Source organism: Oculina patagonica, chromosome 12 (genome assembly GCF_052425735.1).
Source record: "Oculina patagonica isolate OP01 chromosome 12, crgOcupat, whole genome shotgun sequence".
NCBI lineage: Eukaryota > Metazoa > Cnidaria > Anthozoa > Scleractinia > Oculinidae > Oculina > Oculina patagonica.
Window position 1 is genome coordinate 13990943 of NC_135769.1, and position 22022 is coordinate 14012964.

The window sequence follows — 22022 nt, forward strand, 5'->3', positions numbered from 1 at the left end:
CAACGTTTAACCCTATTCAGACCGGGCTTTTTTGGACCTTCTGGGAACGGGTCTATGTAACTTCCAGAATACTTAAGCAATCACAATGAAACTTACAGGATGTATAGTATGTCCGAAAATCTATCTTATGGTATATGTCACGTGGGACGATGATGTCACATCACTTGACATTACATCAATCAAACTGTGCTTAAAAAACGTAAAAATGTGAAAATAATTGTATTAAAGTTAATTTTCATTAATAAAAACATGAAAATTACAAATTTGGGAAAACATGTCAGTCAAAATGCCGTTGCCATGGTGATGTCAAGTTCCTGAGACAACAACCTGTCCTTCCAAATTATTCCCAGATAAATTTTAGATAAACTTGCAAAGTTTGGTGGCATTTGTAAGCTTGGAAAAGTTATAAACATTCAAAGTCTGCGTGGACCTCAAAAGCCCCCCCCCCAGTCTGAAAAGGGTTAAGTGACATTATTGCTTTAGCAAATCTAAACTACTACCATATTTGGTAAAGTAAGTTATGGGTTTAATCACTGAGTGTGTGAGTGAATTGACGGGTTGGAAATGCAAAATCATGGCGACGTTTATCAGAGAGGTATGTCATCACATTTATGGATTACAAAGCCTTTATTACACTTCAATGTACAGAAAACCAGCTTAAACTAATCAGAATTACAGGTAAGAAACATCACCAAGGAACTTCAATGTAACCAGATGAACAATGCACATGAGAACCTTCCAATCCAGGAAGCACGTCTTTTCATTATCCACTCTTGATCTGAATTTCCAACACTTGGTTTGGTAATACACTAAAATGCAGAAGATTAACATCAATTAGTTTTAAGTTGCTGAATATACATAAAAAACACTTGCATGCAAGAATTGGTCCCTTTGCAGCTAACGGTAACACAGAACTGAAGGGCAAGTTAAGCAGTAGCCAAAATAAAAAGAAACACACGCATGACTGGTTGAAGTCACTTAAGGTTATTCCATTGAAATAGAACTGACAATAGATTTTCATTCAAACTTTGCCTATTGGTTGTTTATCTTAAGGGAATTTAATTTTTGAAATAAATAACTAAAAGTGGCTATAAGCCACTAAACTCGGAAAAGTTATTATGAAACAAGAATCGAAAACAACAAACTGACAAATAAAGGTTTGCTAATACAAATGATGTTTAACTTTCCAAACTTCTGACATCACTTTGATTGTCATCAAATACTGATCGAGAGCAGACCGAAAGGCCAAGAGATAGAGTACCCATCTGTTGCAAATTGATTTCTTTCTTTTTATTTTTCCTTTTTGTTATTTGAAGGTAACGAAAAATAATAATAATAATAATAATATCATTGGCTATAAGTCGAGCGATTTTTTTTCACCAAATCGTACTGAAATAAATTCATCTTTAGCTGAGTGTTTTGGGTTAGTTTTTTTCTAACTGGTTCTAAAAAACCAAAGGTTTACGGTCTCGGCTTATAGCTGATTAAATATCATAATGTTATTTCAAGAAAACTGACATTAATACAATATTTCGGTTGGTGACTAAGCATGTTAATTTTATGTAATTTAACAAGAAATGTAGGTATCAGAGTAAAGGTCTAATTCTCTAGAGGCCTTAAAACACTTGCACGCATTGCGTGCATATGTCTAACAGGAAACGAGTGAAGGAGTGATGGAGTGAAGGAGTGAATTCACTTCGCCCACTACAACTCTTTTCCGAGTTAAAAAGGGGGCCTGGGGATTCACTGAATCATCCCGTATTCTCTGGCCATTTTGCAGTTGTTCTGAACGGTCTCTACCTCAGTAACAACTTTCACTTTGAAGGTTTTGTTTTTTGAAAATGCGGAGATATTGGCACGAAGATCGATAACCGCTTAATTCTTCGGAAGAACGCGTGATTGTTTGAGATGGGATTCTGAACTCAGGTGAATTTTTTGTCACGTGTATGTACGGTTCTATTAAATAAATTCATCTTTTATTAGTGATTTGTTGTTTACACAGTTGTGATTTAATCAATTCCACATGCATGGATCACTTCTCTAGCCTTTGAAGGTTTTCAGGCTTCCAAACTTGCTTGCTAACATTTGTTTCAACTGCGATTAACTAGAATATCAAAGCCACACATTGGCACAAGTCTATGCACGTGTGTTGGGCAAAGATTTGTGTGAAAATTTTCAGTGGGTTTCGAAATAAACATATGAAGATCGAAGTTATACCGTGTATAGGCCGCACCCCCATTTTGCAAAAAAAATTATTTGGAAAAAAAGTGTGGCCTATACACGTGCGAATACGGTACTCACAAGGCAAATGGTCGACCGCTTTGGTTTTTCTTTGACCTTCACAACAAATGGATCTAAGTTGGATTATCAAACTCCTATTTTATGAAGTTTTTTATCCTGTTAAGGTAACGGTTTCCAAGAATCTTGAAAACGTGGTTTCTTCCCCGAGCTAGACCGAAAGAGGAAAGTGCCACTGATCAGAGTGCCGCCATGTTTGTTTTGTGATGACCAGTCTCTTTTCTACATTTCAAAGGTTGACTACTAAGCATTTATTTGCATACAAATTTCTATTTCATTGTGAAGAGTGCTTAGCGATTTCAGGGTGTCAAGTGACAAATGGCACTTAGAAAATAGGAAAATAGGAATGACAATGTCCAAAAAATAGGAAATAAATAGGAATTCTCACCCCAAAATAGGAAAAAATAGGAGGATTTCTTTGAGTTCTATCCTCTTAACACTCCCAACAGCAACTTTGTTTCACAACCCAACGCTTTAATATTTAACAGGCACAATGGCATACATCCACAATGTATTGCCGTATAAACAAATGTTACCAAGCACAACTCATCCTACAACAATTACCAGATTCCAAATTTCATTAGATACTTCACAAGATGCCTTTACTTTAAGTCATTAGACCTTTAAAACTGTGAGAATGAAAAGCTAATTTTTTTACAAACCGAAACAATATAATGTTCACTTTCACCAAATGTATGTCTTTCTTACAATAAAAGCCATCCACGACTTTGAAAAATCAACAATCAAAAAGTCCAACACTATACTGTTTTGGCTCTTTTAGCAGATTGGGTAACCTTAGCTTTGCTCTCGTTTTTGGCAGCATTTGCTGTTGAGGACATGGCCTTTTCTAACAGTCTGTGCTGTTTGTCAGTCAACAGTTTTCTCTTTTGTCCTATTTTCTCCAAGCTTTGCATTGCTTGGTCTCGCTTGGCCTTAGCAGTGTCAAGCATCATTGTGGCTACATTAACAGTTTGTTTGTTGACAGCTGTTGCTGAAAGGGCATCATTAGTTCATCAGCCGCTTTCAAGTCTGCTTTTACTACTTCTTCCTTTCGCATCAGAGTATCCTCACTATCTTGCATGCTATCAAAAGCACTGAGAAAGTCTGGGCACGAGTTTCAGAAGAAAATCACTCATAAAGGCTTCAAAGCGGTCTTTTTTGACACGAAGTTTCAGTTTTATGTAGAATTTATCAATTTTATTGACAATTTCATTTCAAATATTTCACAATGTTTCTGTGTACCTGAGAAAACCCTAAAAAATAGGAAAAAATAGGAATTTCATGAAAAAATAGGAGAAAATAGGAGGCAGGCCAAAAAATAGGAAAAAATAGGAAGAAATAGGAACTTGACACCCTGCGATTTAGAAGTGTTAATCTTGCACAAAAAATGGTATCAAGAGACCATTTCAAGTTTAAGATATTGTAAACTGAAACTACAAAATAAGGTATAACAAATGAAATTTTTCTTTTTAAAGACTTAATTTATATTAATATACTTTGAAACAACTGCCAAGTCAGTGTTTTGAAACCGTGTTTGTTTACCAATAAAGTCTAACTTCACTTAAACTTTATACTTTGTCTGTATTTTATCAAAATTTGAGCTTCTAAATCAGGGGTGTGACTTATCTACAGGTGCAGCTTATCCATGGAACTTTGCAGTATTTGTAGTGAAAACTATTCCCAATATTTTACACTCAAAGATGACTTAAGTGCCTATGTTCAGGTGTGACCAAAAATACCTTGTTACTCCTAATGTACATCCAATGCTTTGGATATGAATTGCACAGCATCTTCTACTGAGAAGACCTTTTCAGCTTCCTCATCAGAAATTTCAATTGCTGCAAAATAATCATGACATTACACATGTTCAAAAAATTGATAAAGGAGGGAGACATTACAACAACTGCAGGGGGTAATTATAAAGGAACTATTAAGGCTGCAAAGTCGACCATTAGAGAAAGGCAGACAGAATTTTGTAGTTTTGTTGGTCTTAAAATTAGGTGCCCGTGTTCCTGTTGGGAAAGTGAAAGTGTCTATGATAGGCAACATCAAATTCTTAGGATCATCTTGTGTATCGCTAGCCCAACTCACCCCATCATGCTGATTGGGACATGCTTTGAAGTACTTTTTCCCAGTTTATCAGCTGGATGTCAAAACCACAATTTTATTCTTGTATGAAAGGTGATGGTGTTGAGAGGAACAAGGACCATGCTCACCGAATATGAAAGTCTTTATAACTCGAAGTTTGAAGCCAATAAATTTTGTACATTTGGCTAACCAGACAGGTGGTTAGCCTGAATTTCAGACATCCCTCTGTGTTGCCTGCTTGTCAGAAGAGACGTCTGAACACATTTGGGCCTAATGCCATCCAGTGACGTCACTACACTTTGGTTTTAATTCATGCGGAAAAGTTTCTGTCGAGGCCATGAAATTGTGAATTGTGAAAGAAAAATCGCTTCAATAAAGGATTACAGGGTATAAAATTGTTTTTATAGTAAACTATTGAAAACTTGAGACAAATGAATGAGATTTTAATCGACTGCAGGCTATATTCTTTTACGGAACCGATTTAATATAATATGTTACGCAACAGAATACAACACACTCGCGAGTACTTAAATGAATCAATTTAGAAACAGAGGCATCAAGAAACGGAATTCAATACAAAAATATCCTACTTGACCGTGGGCACTGAGTTCAGAAATCACTGGCTCATCGAGGCTGCAGGACATATTAAAGCGTCGAGCGGCTTTGTTGACAAAACAAGAATACATATAAATTTAGCAAACCACTGCATGTCGAAGCAACGAATGCCGCCAACTTAAAACCTACCGATTTCCATTACTATTCTTCATCGGTAGGTAAACTAATTAAGTAATAAACTCATGGTACAGTACCGCTCAAATGTAAGTTGACAGTCCCTCGAGCCTTGATCCTCGAGACTCGATCCTCGAACATTTCGAGTTTCAAGTCTTGAGTCGAGAAAAATAATGAGCTTGTCGCTTGAATGATTCCTCGAGAATAAAATTGCTCAAGTGGGCTACACTCTCGAGTGTTGCACTATGGTGAAAGCCAGCGTTCCGGCTACTCATCTCTGCTGTAACAACGCGCGCTTGGTCGTTTAATATTTTGAACCGTCCCAAAAAGTTCGAAATAGGAGCTCGAAACCGTCGATAGTGAATGAATTGAGGGCAAATCGAACCAGAAGTAACCGAGTTGGAGTTAGCGCGGTCCCGCCGAATCAACATGGACAAATACAACCTGCGTTCAGGCAATCTTAGGACAAACATGAAGCACGTGTGCAATGTCACGCATACGATTGCTTGTGTTATGATTTAGGATACAAATATTAAACATTAAAGTTCACTCTGTCATTTAGTTTTCTTCTGAAAAACGCAGTTACGTGTATGAAAGAATCAAAATCGGATACTTGCGTGCGGCGTTGTGTTACATTTATTTACGCTGGAGTTTATTCGAAAGGTTTCAAATTACTTTTGACATATGCAAATTTTGCCAACTTTTCTAACTGTGCCGCTTTAAAAAAGCAAAATTTGTATAACTTCTCTAAAGCTGTAATAATAATTAACGCCATTATCTGTGTTGTAAATGAAGACAAGTTTCATTCAAGAAGAATTTAGCTTTTAAGAATTTTATGCCAAATTCACAAAAAATAAAACACGCTCATTTCAAGCCAGACGTGATGGCGCGACACAAGTCTGTCTTGCCATTTATTTACGGAAGGCTTCACGTGGAATGTTTCGTTTGCCTTCTACAGAATTTTTACAACTCAAATTTAAGAACCGGTTTTATTTACGGAAACTCTTGTCTGAATTTCAGTAGCGACCAGAAAGAGACCTCTGAAATTCAGGCTTCTGAAACTTGTTTGCACGATTTTGTCGGTGCTATTCTGCGGCTCAGCTTACAATATTCGTCGCATTTTCATCGTTTCGCATCGAATGCTTTAGATGCTGAATTACAGAACATTTTGTGATAGAAATTAAATTTGTAGTTTTATTTGCGAAAACTCAGGATGAACTTGTCATTAAAGATGTGGATATTGTTCATCGTGGTGTAAGATAGGTAATGAACGTTTATTCGTTTGTCTCACGATAGAATCACTTTGAGATGTTGATTGCGACGTTTCGACTGCAATACTGCTAGTCTTCATCAGGCGATGAGGTCGATTGTTTATGCGTCGCTATTTATGCACGTTGGTTCGCTGTGATTGGTGCATTTCGATCCTCATTATTATTCCGACTAACAGATGGTGTTCCCTCATAGGTCCGCTTTGTAGTTGAACGGCTGTTATGCTTTCTGATCGTAGGTATCCATGCTTCAGGAATTTCAATTCCGCTATCTCTATTGATGTTATTAGAATGAAGTCTTATTTGGATAGCCTCTTTGACCCTGCGTGTGTATCGGTGAGGGTCACGATTGATAAACTTGACTTGATTCCATAAAGGAATATGCCCCGTTTCGTTTGCGTGCTCCGAAACTGCGGAGTTTTGTGTATGAGCAAGCCTTATGTCTCTGTCGTGTTCTTTTATCCTGTCTTGCATCGCTCTCCCTGTTTCCCCTATATATACTTTGCCGCATTCACATGGAATTTTGTATACAACACCTTCTTGTTTGCCTGGTTCTAGGGCGTCTTTCGGTCGTACTAAGTAAGACCAAGAGTTGTGTCAGATTTAAAGACGGTGCGAACGCCTTGTTCTTGTAGGCAGCGGCGAAGAACCTCTGATACACCTTTAATCAGGGTTGTAGCTAAGAAATTTGTCTGCCGGTTAGCTAAAAAATTGAGGCAGCTAAAGAAGGTGCGAAGCGCCTTCTGCTGTCGGCGGAGCCGACGTGGGGGTAGGTATGGGAGGGGGGTCGCCCCCTCCCATTGGGGGGGTATGGGGGGGTCTCCCCCAGAAAATTTTGAAAATTTTAATTCAATTTGGGGCACTTTGGTGAAATCTAGGGGCTCTTTTATAGACTGTCCACAGCCCTCTATTTTTTCGTGTTTTTTCGATCGATGAGCGCGCGGTGAGAACGGCGAGAGAACTGGACGCCAGCGCAAAACGAAAGAAGCATGCAAAAAGAAACAACAATTAGAGAGAAAAAATTGTACATGTGTAGGCATTTTGTTATCTACCTTCCCTTGATATTGGGATTATCTATCATATTATTTTATTTTTAATTTGAATGCAAATAAAAATACATTTAACACAGGTTTTCAGAACCAGTTCGACTCTGACAAAAATAAACCCAAAACACTCGGCTATAAGCCGAGGCACAATTTTTCCTTCAAACTATAAAACAATTCACGTGCAGCAAATCAACATATTTTTTAAATCACAACTACATGTATGCAATTGAAAAAAACAACAAAAGAAATTACTGAGAAAATATGAATTTATTTAGAACTGTACATACGCGTGACAAAAAATTCACCTGAGTTTAGAATCCAATCTCAAACAATCACGCATTCTTCTGAAGAATTAAGTGGTTATCGATCATCATACCAAAAGCTACTAGTTTTCAAACAACTAAACCTTCACATTCAAAGTTGCTGCTGAGGTAGAGACCGTTCAAAACAACTGAAAAATCGCAAGAGAATACAGGATTAATCTTCAGTTCGTTGCAATTTGCAAGTCGCCAGCGAACAGATCAAGTGAAGCGGGTGAACTTTAGATGTCATCAAAACGAAACGCCGTGCTGTTGCCGGTCTTTGTCGAGTATTCTGAATCCACTAAAACTCTTCTGAAGTGGTTCCTTTTAGCAGAGAAGTCGTGGTATTAAAAGCTTTGAATTTTGAACAAAAATATTCTCGTTGATCGAACAAACTATCCCATGTTTACGAGAGATCCAGGAGACCTGGTAACAAACTCGTTCCCAATCTTTCACAACGCCTTGAATGAGGGGGGCTACTAAGCTTCGTGTTGACAAGATGGCGGACGCAGAAAACGGAAAGAGGACACGGTAAACAAGTTCTCAAAACAAGCCTTTATTTCAATTATTTTGTGGCATCGATATTCAAGGTAGTCAGGAGTTAATTCAACTTTTTTACTCAGAATATATGATTCTAAATCGAACGAGGGCGTAACTAAAGAACTGTTCAATGCCCTTTTAACCGAGTGTTCGCCAGCCAAAATTCAGCCGGCGATGACCTCTTTCCCAGCCGGCGAATTTCGCCGGCAGCCGGCGCTTAGCGACAACCCTGTTTAATATAGGGTAAAACCGCAGTAGATTTAAATTCCTGCGTGGGTTCGTTGATGGCTGTTGGTCTTGTGGTCTTAGTAAGTTTTCGTATGAACGAAGACGGATAACTGTTAGAAACAAGTACCGATGATAAATGTTTCTTTTCTTGAGAGATAACTGATGGTTTTGTTATGAGGTGTTTGGCTTGGTCATATAGACACTTAACAATACCACGCTTCACTGACTGAGGATGGTGTGAGTCATAGGCTAAGTACTGATCAGTGTGTGTGGGCTTTCTATATACACTGGTAGTAAGAAGGCCGTTTGAGTCCCTTATAACTGACGTGTCGAGAAAGGGAATGCTGTTATCTTTCTCGGTTTCCATGGTAAAACGAATAGTGGGCTGTTGGCTATTAAGATGTTGTAAAAAGCCGTCAACTTGGTCTTGATCTAATATAGTAAAAGTGTCGTCTACATATCGTTTCCAGATCTTAGGTTTGTAGATCGCACTTGCTATCGCACGCTCCTCAAAATCTTCCATGAAGATGTTGGCTATAACCGCGGAGACAGGGCTTTCCATAGCGGCTCCGTCCTTTTGTTCGTAAATTGATCCATTGTATTGGAAATACGTGGATCGTAAAACAAAGTTTAAAAGGTCGACAATTTGTGTAGGTGTTAGGTTTGTGCGGTCAGCAAGACCGGTATCGTTTTCTAGTTTGCGAAGTGCGGCCTTTACGGCGTCTTCGATTGGCACGTTCGTAAATAAAGATTCTACGTCAAATGATACCATGATTTCCTTTTCTTGTATTCTTTCATGGTTGATGGTATTCACGAAATGAGTAGAGTTGGTAACTGCATACTCTGATTTGCCTGTCAGTGGGGACATCTATCAGAAACTGTCTACAACAAGATCAGGCCCAAGCACAAACAGCCGCCTAGGATCTACCGTCAGCCGAAGATACACAAACCAAATATACCATTGAGACCTATTGTATCGTGTACTTTGCTTATGATTTATCGGCTCATTTAGCTGACATCCTGTCCCCACTGACAGGCATGAACCTATCAGGATGAACTTGTAAACCAATAACTGAAATATCTTCGTGGTTGAAAACATGCACTTACGGCGGGTTGAAACTTGACAAGGGAGAGCACAAGTTTGAACTACAGGTTCTTGTCACGTCCTTTTCTAACTTTAATTCGTCGATCACGGCTTTCAAGGAGGAGTTTGTGTCAGTACTTTTAGGTAAGTAAACGGAAATTACGATCGGTGCGAATATATCGTACTGTCGAATGTTACATGTCGGGTTTATATTTCATGCGCTGAGGGTGGACGCGAAACACTTGTACATGAGGTGCGAGCCGCTTTTATTCTTTCCTCGAGAAATAAATCGTTTCCTCGAAAGCCTTTCGAGTTATGAATATTCGAGACCGCCTTGTTTCTCGAGACTCGAAACTCAATCCTCGAAACTCTCGAGGATCGAGTCTTGAGTCTCGAGGATTGAGTCGAGACTGTCAACTTACATTTGAGCGGTACTGTAAATGACTAATAAATTCATTTCTGGGAAGGTGAACTCTTTCAAACTCTTTCCAAACGTTTTCAAATTACAATCCTCACGCGGTAAAATTCAGTCATATTTTCACATAATTATGCAAATAATTTTTAAATCAACCAATTAAAATTTTCGGGTAGTGACGTCACCGGACGGCATTAGGCCCAAATGTGTTCAGATGTCCCTTCTGGCAAGCAGGCGAGCACAGAGGGATGTCTGAAATTCAGGCTAACAGGTGGTATCATGCATAGCCCCCTACCCCTACACACGGTGGGTCCTCGCCGAGTACACTTGTTATGATCGCTTCCCTTAATGAATTCAAATTATGACCTCTTTACTCTTTTTTTTTCATAGCCACTTCTAATAAAAGGTGGATAATGAAAAAAATTCTTTCTATTTCATTCCACAAAGTTCAATTACATATTTAATCAAAACCTCTCAGTAGTGAAGAGCACTCACCAAATTCATCTTCTAATGCCATGACAATCTCAACTATATCCAAGCTGTCCAAACCAAGGTCATTAACAAAGTGACTTTTAGTGGAAAGCTGAAAAAAAAAAAAAAAAACGAGCACAACACTGAAAAAAGTACTTTGCCCTCAGTTCATGCACAGAAGATTAGTCTGCATTATATACTCAATTCTCACAAGCACTGCATGTTTCTACCTGTAGTAGCACGACCCCACAAGCTTTTAGCTTTTATTATAATCGTGTTAAAATAAAGTTCTACCTACCTACCTACCTGCCTACCTACCTACCTACCTACCTACCTACCTACCTACCTACCTACCTACCTACCTACCTACCTACCTACCTACCTACCTACCTACCTACCTACCTACCTACCTACCTACCTACCTACCTACCTACCTACCTACCTACCTACCTACCTACCTACCTACCTACCTACCTACCTACCTACCTACCTACCTACCTACCTACCTACCTACCTACCTACCTACCTACCTACCTACCTACCTACCTACCTACCTACCTACCTATCTATCTATCTATCTATCTATCTATCTATCTATAAATGCGTAATTGTGTAAATGTCAAGAGTCCAACTTCAACCGGGATTTTATGCAGCTTTTAATTTAAGCTCAACGTTTCGGCCTTCGAGGCCTTCTTCAGGAGCTTACATAAAGTTGGTTTGTTTATCTATCTATCTATCTATCTATCTATCTATGATTCCAGTGGACTCTGTAGTGTCAAGTTAAAACCACAACTTTGAGGTTTTTACATCAAGGTTAAGGCAGCGCAGTTTCCTTGGAAAAGGTGACCCTAGTGTGAGAGTTTGCTGGGGTGTTGCTAGGAGCCCTCACTCAGAATTCAAAAGAATTAGAAGAAATTTTAAAAAATAAAGTGGTAAGCCGCTAAATGATAAAAACATAATTTGCAGTTTCCAAAAGACTTGTAGTCTACTCGCTAAGCATTGCCAATATCAAAGTTTGAAAATGAGTAGTGCAGGCAGGGAATGCTTGATTTACATTAATTTTCACTCCAGAAAATTCCTTCCCTTTCTGGCATTGCAATATTAATCTGTGGACCCTTTGCAATGTTAACAAATGGCATTGTGCTGCACTGTAAAGAAAAGAAACAGATTTCTTGAATTTTGTAAAATAGAGAGCCCTGCATTCGCTGTTTTCACCGTTCCCATAATACATCTTGTTTACCCCCCAAAATTTTTGCATAAGCATTGTTTTCAATTTCTCTTGGGATTTACAGTGACGTGCAATCGTCCCCAGAGAAATTGAAAACAATGCTTATGCAAAAATTTTGGGGAATTATTTAAATAAAACAAGATGTATTATGGGATCGTGAAAAAAGCGAATTCCTTGTTTATTGAACAGAAATGAGCCACCAAAAACAGTCCATCATAACAATGGTTTTCAGTTTTGTGCAGCAATACTTAAGGTATTCCTGAAAGCTTAAGTGACCCTTTTAAACTGGTTCAATTTTAAGCAGCTTGAAAAATATCACAAAATATGTCTGTTTACAAATTTTCAGTTCAGGGGTATTTGCATTTAGCAAGATATGAGCAACTGAAGTTTCCTCTCCAAGGCAAATTTTGCGGGAAATTACCAAAACAATGTCTCAAAATTGTAATATTGCGGTTTGCTAAAACATTCCCCACGGCAGGCGATTTTGACAGGTCAGGATCTCCAGTTTCAACTGCGAAATAATTACATCGGCAGACTTTTCCCTTATTGCATCTTAGTCATGCTAATTTAAATGGAAGATCGCAAGGTCCTTATACCATAGTTTCTACTGGCGGTAGAAGTGAACTGAAATCTATTCTTTGCATGAAGACGGAACAATGCAAGCTTTGCTACATGACATCAAAATACTAGCATTGTCTGAAGTTATCAAATAAAACTTTTTTTTTACAGAACACCGAAATATACAAATTACAGTCAGAGTTATCTATGGAAGCTTTATTTCATCATTTTAAACATATTGTGTTGAATAAAATTATTTTTTTTGTGTGTTTTATTTGTATTCTGTTCTCTTGGCTTTATTTCTTAGTTATAAAAGGGCCATTAGTTTTTGCCTACATCTGAGTAAATGAGATTTAATTAGTACCGCTAAATGCGATCAAGCGACTGATAAGTGCGAACCTGACTTCTCGAAATTGCACCGTCTACTTCATAGTTTGTAAAACATAGAAATGCACTACATTTTCTAAGATTGGCTGTAGAAATGTTTCAAACGTTGATTCAGAAAAGAGACTAAACAATGAAGACACGGCAAACATCCGATATAAAAATAGGCCGCACCAGCGTCTTGTGTGACGTTCGCTAATTTGTTTCGCTTTGCTTACACTTTCTTTTGGGCTCGACGAAATTCATTTCATTACTTGTAATTTCACATTGTTTGAGGTACGTAAAAACAAAACTTTCAATAGACAAATTAATTGAGACCTTTTGTTTCATTCAGGATGTTATCATTATAATTATTGAACAAGGAATGGATAAAACTTGATCCACATTGTATAAATCTAATAAATTACACTGGGACAAATCTAAAGCTTTCCGCTATTCATGAAATCACTAGCTGGGTTAAATCGCTAGCTGGGCTGGGAGAAATAAACCAACAATGAAAACTGACATGCATTTAGTTGAGAGCATGAAGGGTTAATTCATTTGTTAAGCCAGTGCCAGTCTAAGTGCATTTCATGTACTTTCATTAGTTTTCACATAGAAAATCAATGAACATGAAGCAGGAAAAACATTTTAGTAATCAAGGTTAAAAAAGAAGCAATAATTAAGCAGGTCAATTTTTCCTAGGTTTAGAAAAAGGTAATAAAAAGTCAAAAACACCTGTGTGAACACTTTAATTAAGTTATGATCTTATCTTTGTTACATGATAACCAGTTGACAAAAATAGAACAGAAAAATTAAGTTGTGAAAACACTTCAAATTACTTAACTCATCAAATAAGTTGTTTATAGTAATAACAAAACAGGGATCCATATTCACAGTCGTCCGGTCGTCCGGGACAACTAAAAAATCGTACGGACGACCAAAACATTACAAAAACTCGTCCGCTGGACGACTTAAGTTTAACTTAATGGAAAAAACATTTATTAAATTTTCTTATGAGTTACCTGCGTTCTGACCACTTGTCGTTCATTCGTAACTTTTAGAAAACAGAGAATAATTTGCAATTTTCTGTCGCGATAAAATCATAATTTTGGCCACCATCTTGGATGATGTGGTATTTTCCATGAATGAAATCATTGCAGGCTCAATTTTCAAGCTGTCAACCGCTGATATTTTGTACTGCAGCTGCATCCGTGAAAACACGAGGCGATCGCATCAGCTGATGTTGTGATCAAAATGCGCTGTTTATCTTGGTGTGGCACCGCCAGCAAAGAAAAAAGTAATGTTAATGCTTCTGAAAAGCAAACCAATAGAACAAGAAGAGTGAAAGTGTTCTTTTCTTCCGTCATGGCAGTCAAAGAGGCCCTGGCTTTCATTTGTGCCTGCATCGTCCGCTTCCACCAGCTCCACATCACAAGCTGCTTGGGGGCACGACTGCCTCGTCCCCAGGCGCCGATTGGCCGGACGTTGAGGCGGTAAGGCGGGAAAACAGGGAGCGCGGGGATTGATGGTTAGGGAGCGAGCCGCGGAGCGCCTGGCAGATCTTGCATTCAATATGGCGGACCAAAATGTCATCAACCCTGAAATGTGTATTAAAAACAGCAAAAGAGCCGTCTATTTAGCATTTTTACAGCACAGAGCGCCTTGGACACATCTTTTATGAAAAATATTCTTATTAAGACGACGGACTTCACCACCATTTTCGCACGCTTCATGTCCCAGCTTAGCTTGAGAAGAGCCAGGAGGAGCATACGAGGCACTCTGTGAAGTTAAAAAAGCTTTAAATCCTTTACGGCAAAGAGACGTTGAAATGTCTAATGACATTTTCCGAACTCCAAGAGAGACAGGTACTCATTTCCGTTTATCGAAGTTGTCTTGTAAATCCGAGTGTAAATGACAAGAAAATTAGTTATCTTTTCCATTATTGTTTTGTGTAGAATTTTTTTCGTAGAGCCCGAGAGTTAGTTGCCTTTTAGTTATTCCATGGACGCTCATTTAAGCCAGACGCGACAAAGATAATGCAACAACAGTATGAATCCATCGATACAAATAACAGTTCATCTGTCTTTGGGATGTCATTTCTACTATCTCTGGTTTACTTCAATAAAATGTTAATTATCTGCTTATCAGTAATCAAGCACAACCTTTGATAGTTGTTTTATTAATTGAAAATAAAAATTACATTAAAAATGTTTGATATCATAACTGTAATTTTTTTCAATGCAATTTTTTTTTTATTGATTGCCAGTAGGTGACTTTTTTCCCATTAAACCACAATTTATTAAGGATAAATACACATTTTTTTTGTTAAGCATTGTGGCAGTGAGTCTGCCATTTATGCTGTGAATGCAACTGAGGCAACTAAATTGTTTGGAGTGTACCTATGCCATGCCATGCAGGCTTTTAATTTGGGGGCAGGTTCAGAGAGCATTTCTGATGAATGTGACACTGTTTTCATGAAGTTTTTAGAATGGTTCATGTGCGGTATATGATTTAAGATCATCTTAAAATCTTGCTTTGTAAAAATGGAAAGATAATTTTTCTCATAAATATTTATGTATTAATATGCAAGGCTAGCATCTTTGGACATCCAAGGCCCACCATCATTCTGTTCTAAATAACTCTAGTAACAAACCCCTCTTAATTTTTTATCACTCTCCTGTAATTCTTTACAAATTTAAAATAGTACATGTATTTGTAAAATTCTTTACTTTTTTAGCCACTGAAAAGAAATGTTTACTTTGTGCTTGCAAATTTGGTGTCTAAAGGCCTTTGTTATGCTCCCACTGACTTGATATTAACTAATTACAAAAGGAGCTGGGGTGAACTGTACATGGAGAGTTGAAGAGGGTAGTAAATCACTTTAGAAAATCAATCAAGTTTATTTTCAGGAGAAGGCTAACTGTTATGTCTAGATCATAATCAGATGAAGGGCACCACCAACAAAATTGTCGTACAAACAGTAATCCTCAGATTATCTCATGCACATCTCATGTAGGTTAAGGCCATGCAGGTAAAACCCTCCTGGCTATCTAACTTTTGCAAATTGAAGGGAAATGTCTGAATGGTTTTGCAAAATCAGTACTACTAAAAATATTTTTAAAAATGTAAAAAGGTATCTTTTTCTTACAACAGCTGTTGTCATGGGTTAAAGCAGCATGGTAGGCAAAGCATACATTCAACATTTAAAGTGTTTTAATTGTTTTCCAAGACTGCTAGAGGCAGTGGGCTATTAGCAGACTGGGGAAAAAGTGGCAACTCCAGGTTTGTTTATTTATTTTAATCAAATTGGATATGGTTAGCCAGGAGTTGCCATGTTCACATGAAATGCATTTAAGAGTCAGTAACAAACCCTTTGATGTAAAATTGCCTGGCATCTCAATTTATTTTCCTACACTATCTCAACCATAAACTCTTGGGCCGGCAAAAATGATTTAAGTTTTGCTGTCTGTCATAGTCCAGTGTTTTGTTACCCTTAGGAATAAAGTTTTGCCACACATTCTCTAAAATCACCTACTAAAAAACACTCCCTGTAACACTACAACTAGAAAAAATTATATATTTTTTTGTTACAAGTTTGTCAAAGTCTTATCCTGCTTAAATCCTCCACAAGAGTGACCAAAACCTTATTTCTCCTTACAGTATCAATGCATTATCAAGCAGTACAGTGACGAGAAACACACAAATTAATCAGCGAGGAGTAATTTCGATATTAACACTTGAATCAGTAAAAAGAAATTTTGAGTAGGATCTGCCTCCTCTGGTCACTAACACATTAAGTGCTGAAATAAACAGAACTACGCAAAGTTGAAATTTCAATAATTGTACTTTCTGTCAAGAAAGGTAAATTATGAGGTTAACCTAGCTAGAATAAAATATCAGCACACATTATAATTGTTTATGTGTCATGTTCTCATAAGATCTCCTACGTTGGACAACATTAATTTGATAAAACACTTGTTAGCACTTGAACGGCTCTCTCTGGAGCGCTGCTTATAGACTTTATAGCTGAAGTTTAACGGCCAAGAGGTACAAATAAAAGTATACCGAAATGTAAGGAAGCTAAGCACTGCTCAGAAACAAAACAAACCAGCTCTGGCATCGATTGAAGCGAAACTTACCCTCAGTTCGAAGCTTATAAAGAAATTTAATTTTCTAACGACGGCAGAGATTCTTTACCCTCCGCCATTGACGATCTTCTCGCAATCAAAGTGGGATTTTCTCTGTTCAATCTTCTGCTCAGATTTCATACCATTTCTCCGGATAAATCGCTGATTTTGAGCTAGATTTCCCGCCAACATTAGATTAAAGCAAGGGGACCCCCGCTTTGCTGAAACCAGCCTCAGTGAACGCTGAAAAGAATCGGCTCGATAGAGCAACGAAAACGATCCGAAAGGCCGTCAAAATCCCCATGTTGACAGTACTAACTTCCACGTAGCTCCTAGTGTTGATTTCTTGACTGTTAAACTTGTTAAAAGCGCTAAAACGCCTTTTGACGAGAAACCGAACATTTTTGCCAAGAAACTGAACAGGATCTGCCAGGCGTCCGCTTCCCCGTCTGCATCAGGCCCAGAACGCCAAGCGAACCGTGCACGTCAGTCCCACAACACCAAGCGAACCGTGCACGACCAAGGACGAGGACGCCTGGGGACGAGGCAGGGGGCACGATGTTTAGTGAAATTTTATAGGATGGCAGCCAAAGTAGACATTAGTAGAAAGTCTCATTAACAAATACTTGAGCATCAAACTTTATTATAACTGACACGTTGTCTCGTAGATTTCATGACAATTGTATACAGTGTTACATGTAATAACCATAAAAAAGTCAACTTTTCATTAACTTGTTGTACGGTCACCATTCTTCACTTTTGAGCGGGCAAGTAAAATTTTGCCAGGGCAAGTATGTCGTCTTAAATACTTGCCCGGCTGACATCTTGGAGAAAAAACGAATATGGATCCCTGACAAAAGCAATCCATTTTATTCAAACTGAACATCTGAGCAGGCAAAAGCACTGAGGTTTCCAGCACAAAAATTTGCTAGTCACGGTTTAATGCCCGAGAATGCTCCTCATTTTAAATGCGAAAACATGAAACAGTTCGTTGAAAATAACAACCTTAGTCCACAAAAAAGCGGCAGCAGATATGCAATTTCCCATGAAAAGAAAGAGGCATACATTTTATGTTCCTACTACAGTTAAGCGTTCAATGCTTCATAGATTAAGCTGAATTACATGTAAAACACGCCACGTAAGTTCGTGTACACATCACGATATTTGGCGCGTTGTTTTACGTAAGTTTAAGCCTGTCGGAAAGGTTTTTGTATCAAGCTTTTGCAGATTAAAATTATTTCAGACCTGATTTATGACTGCAGTAGCAAACAGATTGATTTCACTTTTGTATCCGTAAATATTTTTTCAGATTCACTTGGATTTACTTCGAAACTTATCCGAAACGTCAACGAAGCAAACGAAACGTAAACCAGAGCATAATACATTATTCCATATTTGGAAGTTAGGCTCAGTCCTAAACACTTGAAAACGAATGGTTTGCGAAGTTGCTGAATTTTGCAGACAGTTACGTACTTGATACGCTAAATGCGAACATAGGCACTTTCAAAATAAAATTTTAGTTATTTACTTATTAAATCGGTAGAGGGTGCCCTTCCTGAGACCTTTAAATTCATAGAGTTTTAGTTGCTTAAAGTACTAATTTTTCTCTATAAATGCCTCGCCTGAATTCACCAAATTGCATCGCAGGGCTATTACATGTCCAAATTTTTCCGGGGGGGGGGGGGGGGCATGCCCCCAGGACCCCCTAAAGGCTCCTGGCCGTTGGCCACTCGCTTAGCGCGCTACATAAAAGATTCCGCCTATTAAACATATTCTTCCATCTATTCAAATTTCTAACTACAACCCTGTTTTATATTTTGTTCCTAAAATCATTACTTTTTTACTTTCTGTGACGTGCTCCCGTAAAAAGTTTTGCTATTGTGCGTTATGTCTTGGATCAAATTCTTGCTACAATTGTTCAAATTCCCTTTCGGTTATTACCAATTTATGCTAAAGTGGCAGTCACAATGGCACCCTTACATTCCTCAAATTCCATGTATTAAATGAAAAAAACTGTTTACATTTTCAGAATCCTCATAAAATATTCTATATGTTGAGAAACTTTTGTCTCTTTTGAGTTGACCTCAGTGATCAGGGACAAAAATCACCACTTAAGCCCCCAGGAATACCTTAAGTTGAAGTTAACTTGCAACAGTATGAGATGTCAGTGTCCTGGCCGTTGGCAAAACTACACATTAGCAAAACAACCAGATACCATGACAGTCTACCCAAAAGTAATTTCTGAGGGGGTACCCTATCAACAAGGGGTCAGGAAGAAAAGTTGGCTTTTTCAGAGCAGGTGAAAAACCAGGTTATTTTTGAAGGGGGCATTATATCAGCAGAGCAACTACAGAATGCAGGGCCACTTTTGAAGACAATTTTTCTGGTGGCTTGTTTGGCTCAGCTGTGGATGTAAAGAACGAGGAATTATTGTAATGTGCTCTATGTATATCTTGTGGCTCGTTTGGCTTGACAGTGGATGTAAGAACAAGAAGTTATTGTGTTGTGCGCTATTGCATTGTGTACTAAATCTTCTGTGTGTAGATTTAGTGGCTTGTTTGGCTTGGCAGTGGAGTCTCCGGTGCAGAGATTCCAACCCTCCCGATTTGATCGGGAGTCTCCCGATTTGATGTGTTGCCTCCCCCTCTCCCGATTTATATCAGATTCTCCCAATTTATCACGAAATTCTGAAATCAAGAGAAAAATTGCTAATTTTAAGTACTTTTTGCGATCTGAGTGTAGCAAAAGTAAAGAAAAGTACCAAAAATGTTTGTGAAAAGAATAAAGACCTTATAGAATAACTCAGAAATGATGTCAAAATGCCGGAAATGGCACTTGAGAGAACCTAAATTTGCAAAATTTCCCGGTGGAACATGCTTCCAGACCCCCCTAGAGGTGCACACCTTCAGCGCTAAAAATACTCCCTTTTTCCTTCAAAAAGGGTTGGAATCTCTGCCGGTGTGTAGATTAAGTGGCTTGTTTGGCTCGGCAGTGACTACTGAGCCAAACAAACCACCAGATATATCCGTCTTCAAAAGTGGCCATGTATTCTGTAGTTATGCCATGTCAGCACTTTGATCTTTTTTTTACGGGAGGGGGGGGGGGTATTTTTACTTACCTCGTCTGTGGGGTGTGGATATAAAATGGAATGGCCTGATACCCACATAATCAATCCCATTTGAATAGCCTGAATTATTTTGTATAGCTAAATAATGCAATCTTTACCTGTTCAGCATTAACTTTATCAAAAAGTTTTAAAACATCCATGACTCGTGTCTGAATTTCATCCCTCGTCAGTGCTGGCCCAGCGTCAGCGAACAAACGGACACCCATATAATGGGTAGGCGGCCTCACTACTAAATTGCTACCGACAAGAAATGGCTGCTGCAAGTACTTATTAGTAGCAAAAATCACACGCGGTGAGGAGGAGACAAGGCGTATGCTCTGCCTTCTCAGGAAAGGATGAACGAAGACACCTCTGCCAAACCGTCGAAGCATGTGGGTAGCCATCTTGAGATCTTGACGAACAATCGCTAAGAATTGTGGGAATAATCGGCGAAATACTAAGCGTTATTACTATTGGTTAGCTGATCGAACGCTGATCTTTCTGACCAATCATAAAACTCGTTATGTCAGTTGTTATGTCATCACACCGCTGGCCGTTGCACGTGTAATTCAAGATGGCGGTCAAACTGATACTTTGTGGTCATACATTTAGCTCCAAAACAATGTGTTTCTTTAAAGGCGCGTTAAAACTTACGCCTTTTAGGCATATCAGATACTGTTCTTATATTTCAGCTTTTCAAGGTGAAGTTAAGTCAAGTGGTGATTTACACCTGACGAACAGTCGCGCACAAATACTCCACCTAAACTCATCAGGTTCAGATGAAAGGTCGTGGACTGGCATAGCTTCTAAAACCTTCTTCACCGCTTACAGGTCCAAAAATTGCGACCATGTTATTAAAGAGATCAACCTCTGGGACAAGGAAATTTTACAGTACGATTTATCTCACGTAGCAAGCAAAATGCGAATGGTGAGTGGTGAAGATCGACCATCTGACAGACAGAACTTTGAACCAGTGGAAAGGATGATCAAAACTTTATTTTCGGCGGATAAGCTTGTTGTCTCATGTCCAATGTGGAATTACAGCATTCCGTATGTTTTAAAACAGTATATTGATTGCGTTGTTCAACCCGGATTGACATTTAGGGAAACAGCAAATGGTCCGCAAGGTTTATTAACTGGAAGACTTTTATTACTGATCACCTCTTCGGGAGGTGACTATTCCTCGGGGGAGATGAAAAAACTCGACTATCAGGTTCCATATCTGAAGGATATCTTTGGTTTGATCGGTTTTACCGATGTGAGGCATATTTATATCAAAAATACAGCCCATGAGAAGCGAGATCAATTGATGAGACTTATTGAATCAAGTTGCCTTGAAGAGGCTGCAAAATTTTAACTGTATTTTTTTACTTCGAAGCTAAGGCAACAGACGGCATGTCAATTTTTCTGATTTTATTGTAACATAACATGTACCAAATTTATTGACCCAGGATTTTTTAAGGGGGCTGTTTTAGGTGAGCTTAATTACAATGTCAAATTAAGAAAACAAAACATCACTAAATAAAAGGTTTACAGTGTAATTAAGCAATGTTGTACATGATTGTTATAATCTTTAAAGAATTGCTGTCCACTTTGCCTCCAAGCACGAGTTTGCAAAAGTTGGTAATATGGTCTGCTTGACTTTAAATGTTCGACAACCAATCATGCCACTTACATGTAATACCCAATGCCCAATTCCATCTATCACATGCACCTGCAGGGAATCATGGTAGTTGTATTCATCATTGCCAAGTCTTGCATATGGTTTAATGAATACAACTACCATTATTCCCTACAGGCGTGCGTCATAGAGGGAATCAGGCATTAGATCATGTTTTGGTGGCTCTCTCCTCCGCAGAGGCCTCTTTCGTGGGGGAAGGCGAAAAAACACGGGGGGGAGGAAGGCGAAAACACGAAAAATGAAAAATAGGGGGAGCGCGGGGGACGACGGGAAGGGTGAAGGAGTTTCGATTCTCTCCAGGCTCCGCGCGCTTACTTTTCACCTCTCCCCGTTCCTCTCCCTACTATTTCCCAGCCCGAAACACGAAAGAGACCTCTGCGGAGGAGAGGGTTTTGGTGGCATGTGTTCACACTTAGATGCAAGCAACAGTAGCTGGGGTGGGTCAGAGGATGTGAAGCCAGCTTTAGAACAAAGGACAGGGTAGTGA

The 22022-nt window shown here is 38.6% G+C and overlaps 2 protein-coding genes across 2 annotated transcripts; one reads left to right on the forward strand and one right to left on the reverse strand.

The window, feature by feature from the left end:
• Positions 1 to 608: 608 nt before the first annotated feature.
• On the reverse strand, positions 609 to 20286 carry LOC144632728 (acyl carrier protein-like). Its single transcript, XM_078491447.1, has 4 exons — positions 19974 to 20286; positions 10494 to 10581; positions 4038 to 4136; positions 609 to 809 (listed from the first exon to the last, which is right to left on the reverse strand). The coding sequence occupies exons 1-3, from the start codon at positions 20256 to 20258 to the stop codon at positions 4048 to 4050; spliced, it is 462 nt and encodes a 153-aa protein (XP_078347573.1). The 5' UTR covers positions 20259 to 20286; the 3' UTR covers positions 609 to 809; positions 4038 to 4047.
• Positions 20287 to 20422: 136 nt separating this feature from the next.
• Positions 20423 to 21399, forward strand: LOC144632745 (FMN-dependent NADH:quinone oxidoreductase-like). Its single transcript, XM_078491464.1, has one exon. The coding sequence runs from the start codon at positions 20429 to 20431 to the stop codon at positions 21209 to 21211; it is 783 nt and encodes a 260-aa protein (XP_078347590.1). The 5' UTR covers positions 20423 to 20428; the 3' UTR covers positions 21212 to 21399.
• Positions 21400 to 22022: the final 623 nt, after the last annotated feature.

Coding starts and splice junctions, on each gene's coding strand:
- LOC144632728 (XM_078491447.1), bottom strand. CDS start 20,258: ATGGCTACCCACATGCTTCGACGGTTTGGCAGAGGTGTCTTCGTTCAT. Junction 10,582..19,973: donor ATAAAGTTAATGCTGAACAG/GTAAAGATTGCA, acceptor TTTTTTTTTCAG/CTTTCCACTAAAAGTCACTT. Junction 4,137..10,493: donor GGCATTAGAAGATGAATTTG/GTGAGTGCTCTT, acceptor ATTATTTTGCAG/CAATTGAAATTTCTGATGAG.
- LOC144632745 (XM_078491464.1), top strand. CDS start 20,429: ATGGCGGTCAAACTGATACTTTGTGGTCATACATTTAGCTCCAAAACA.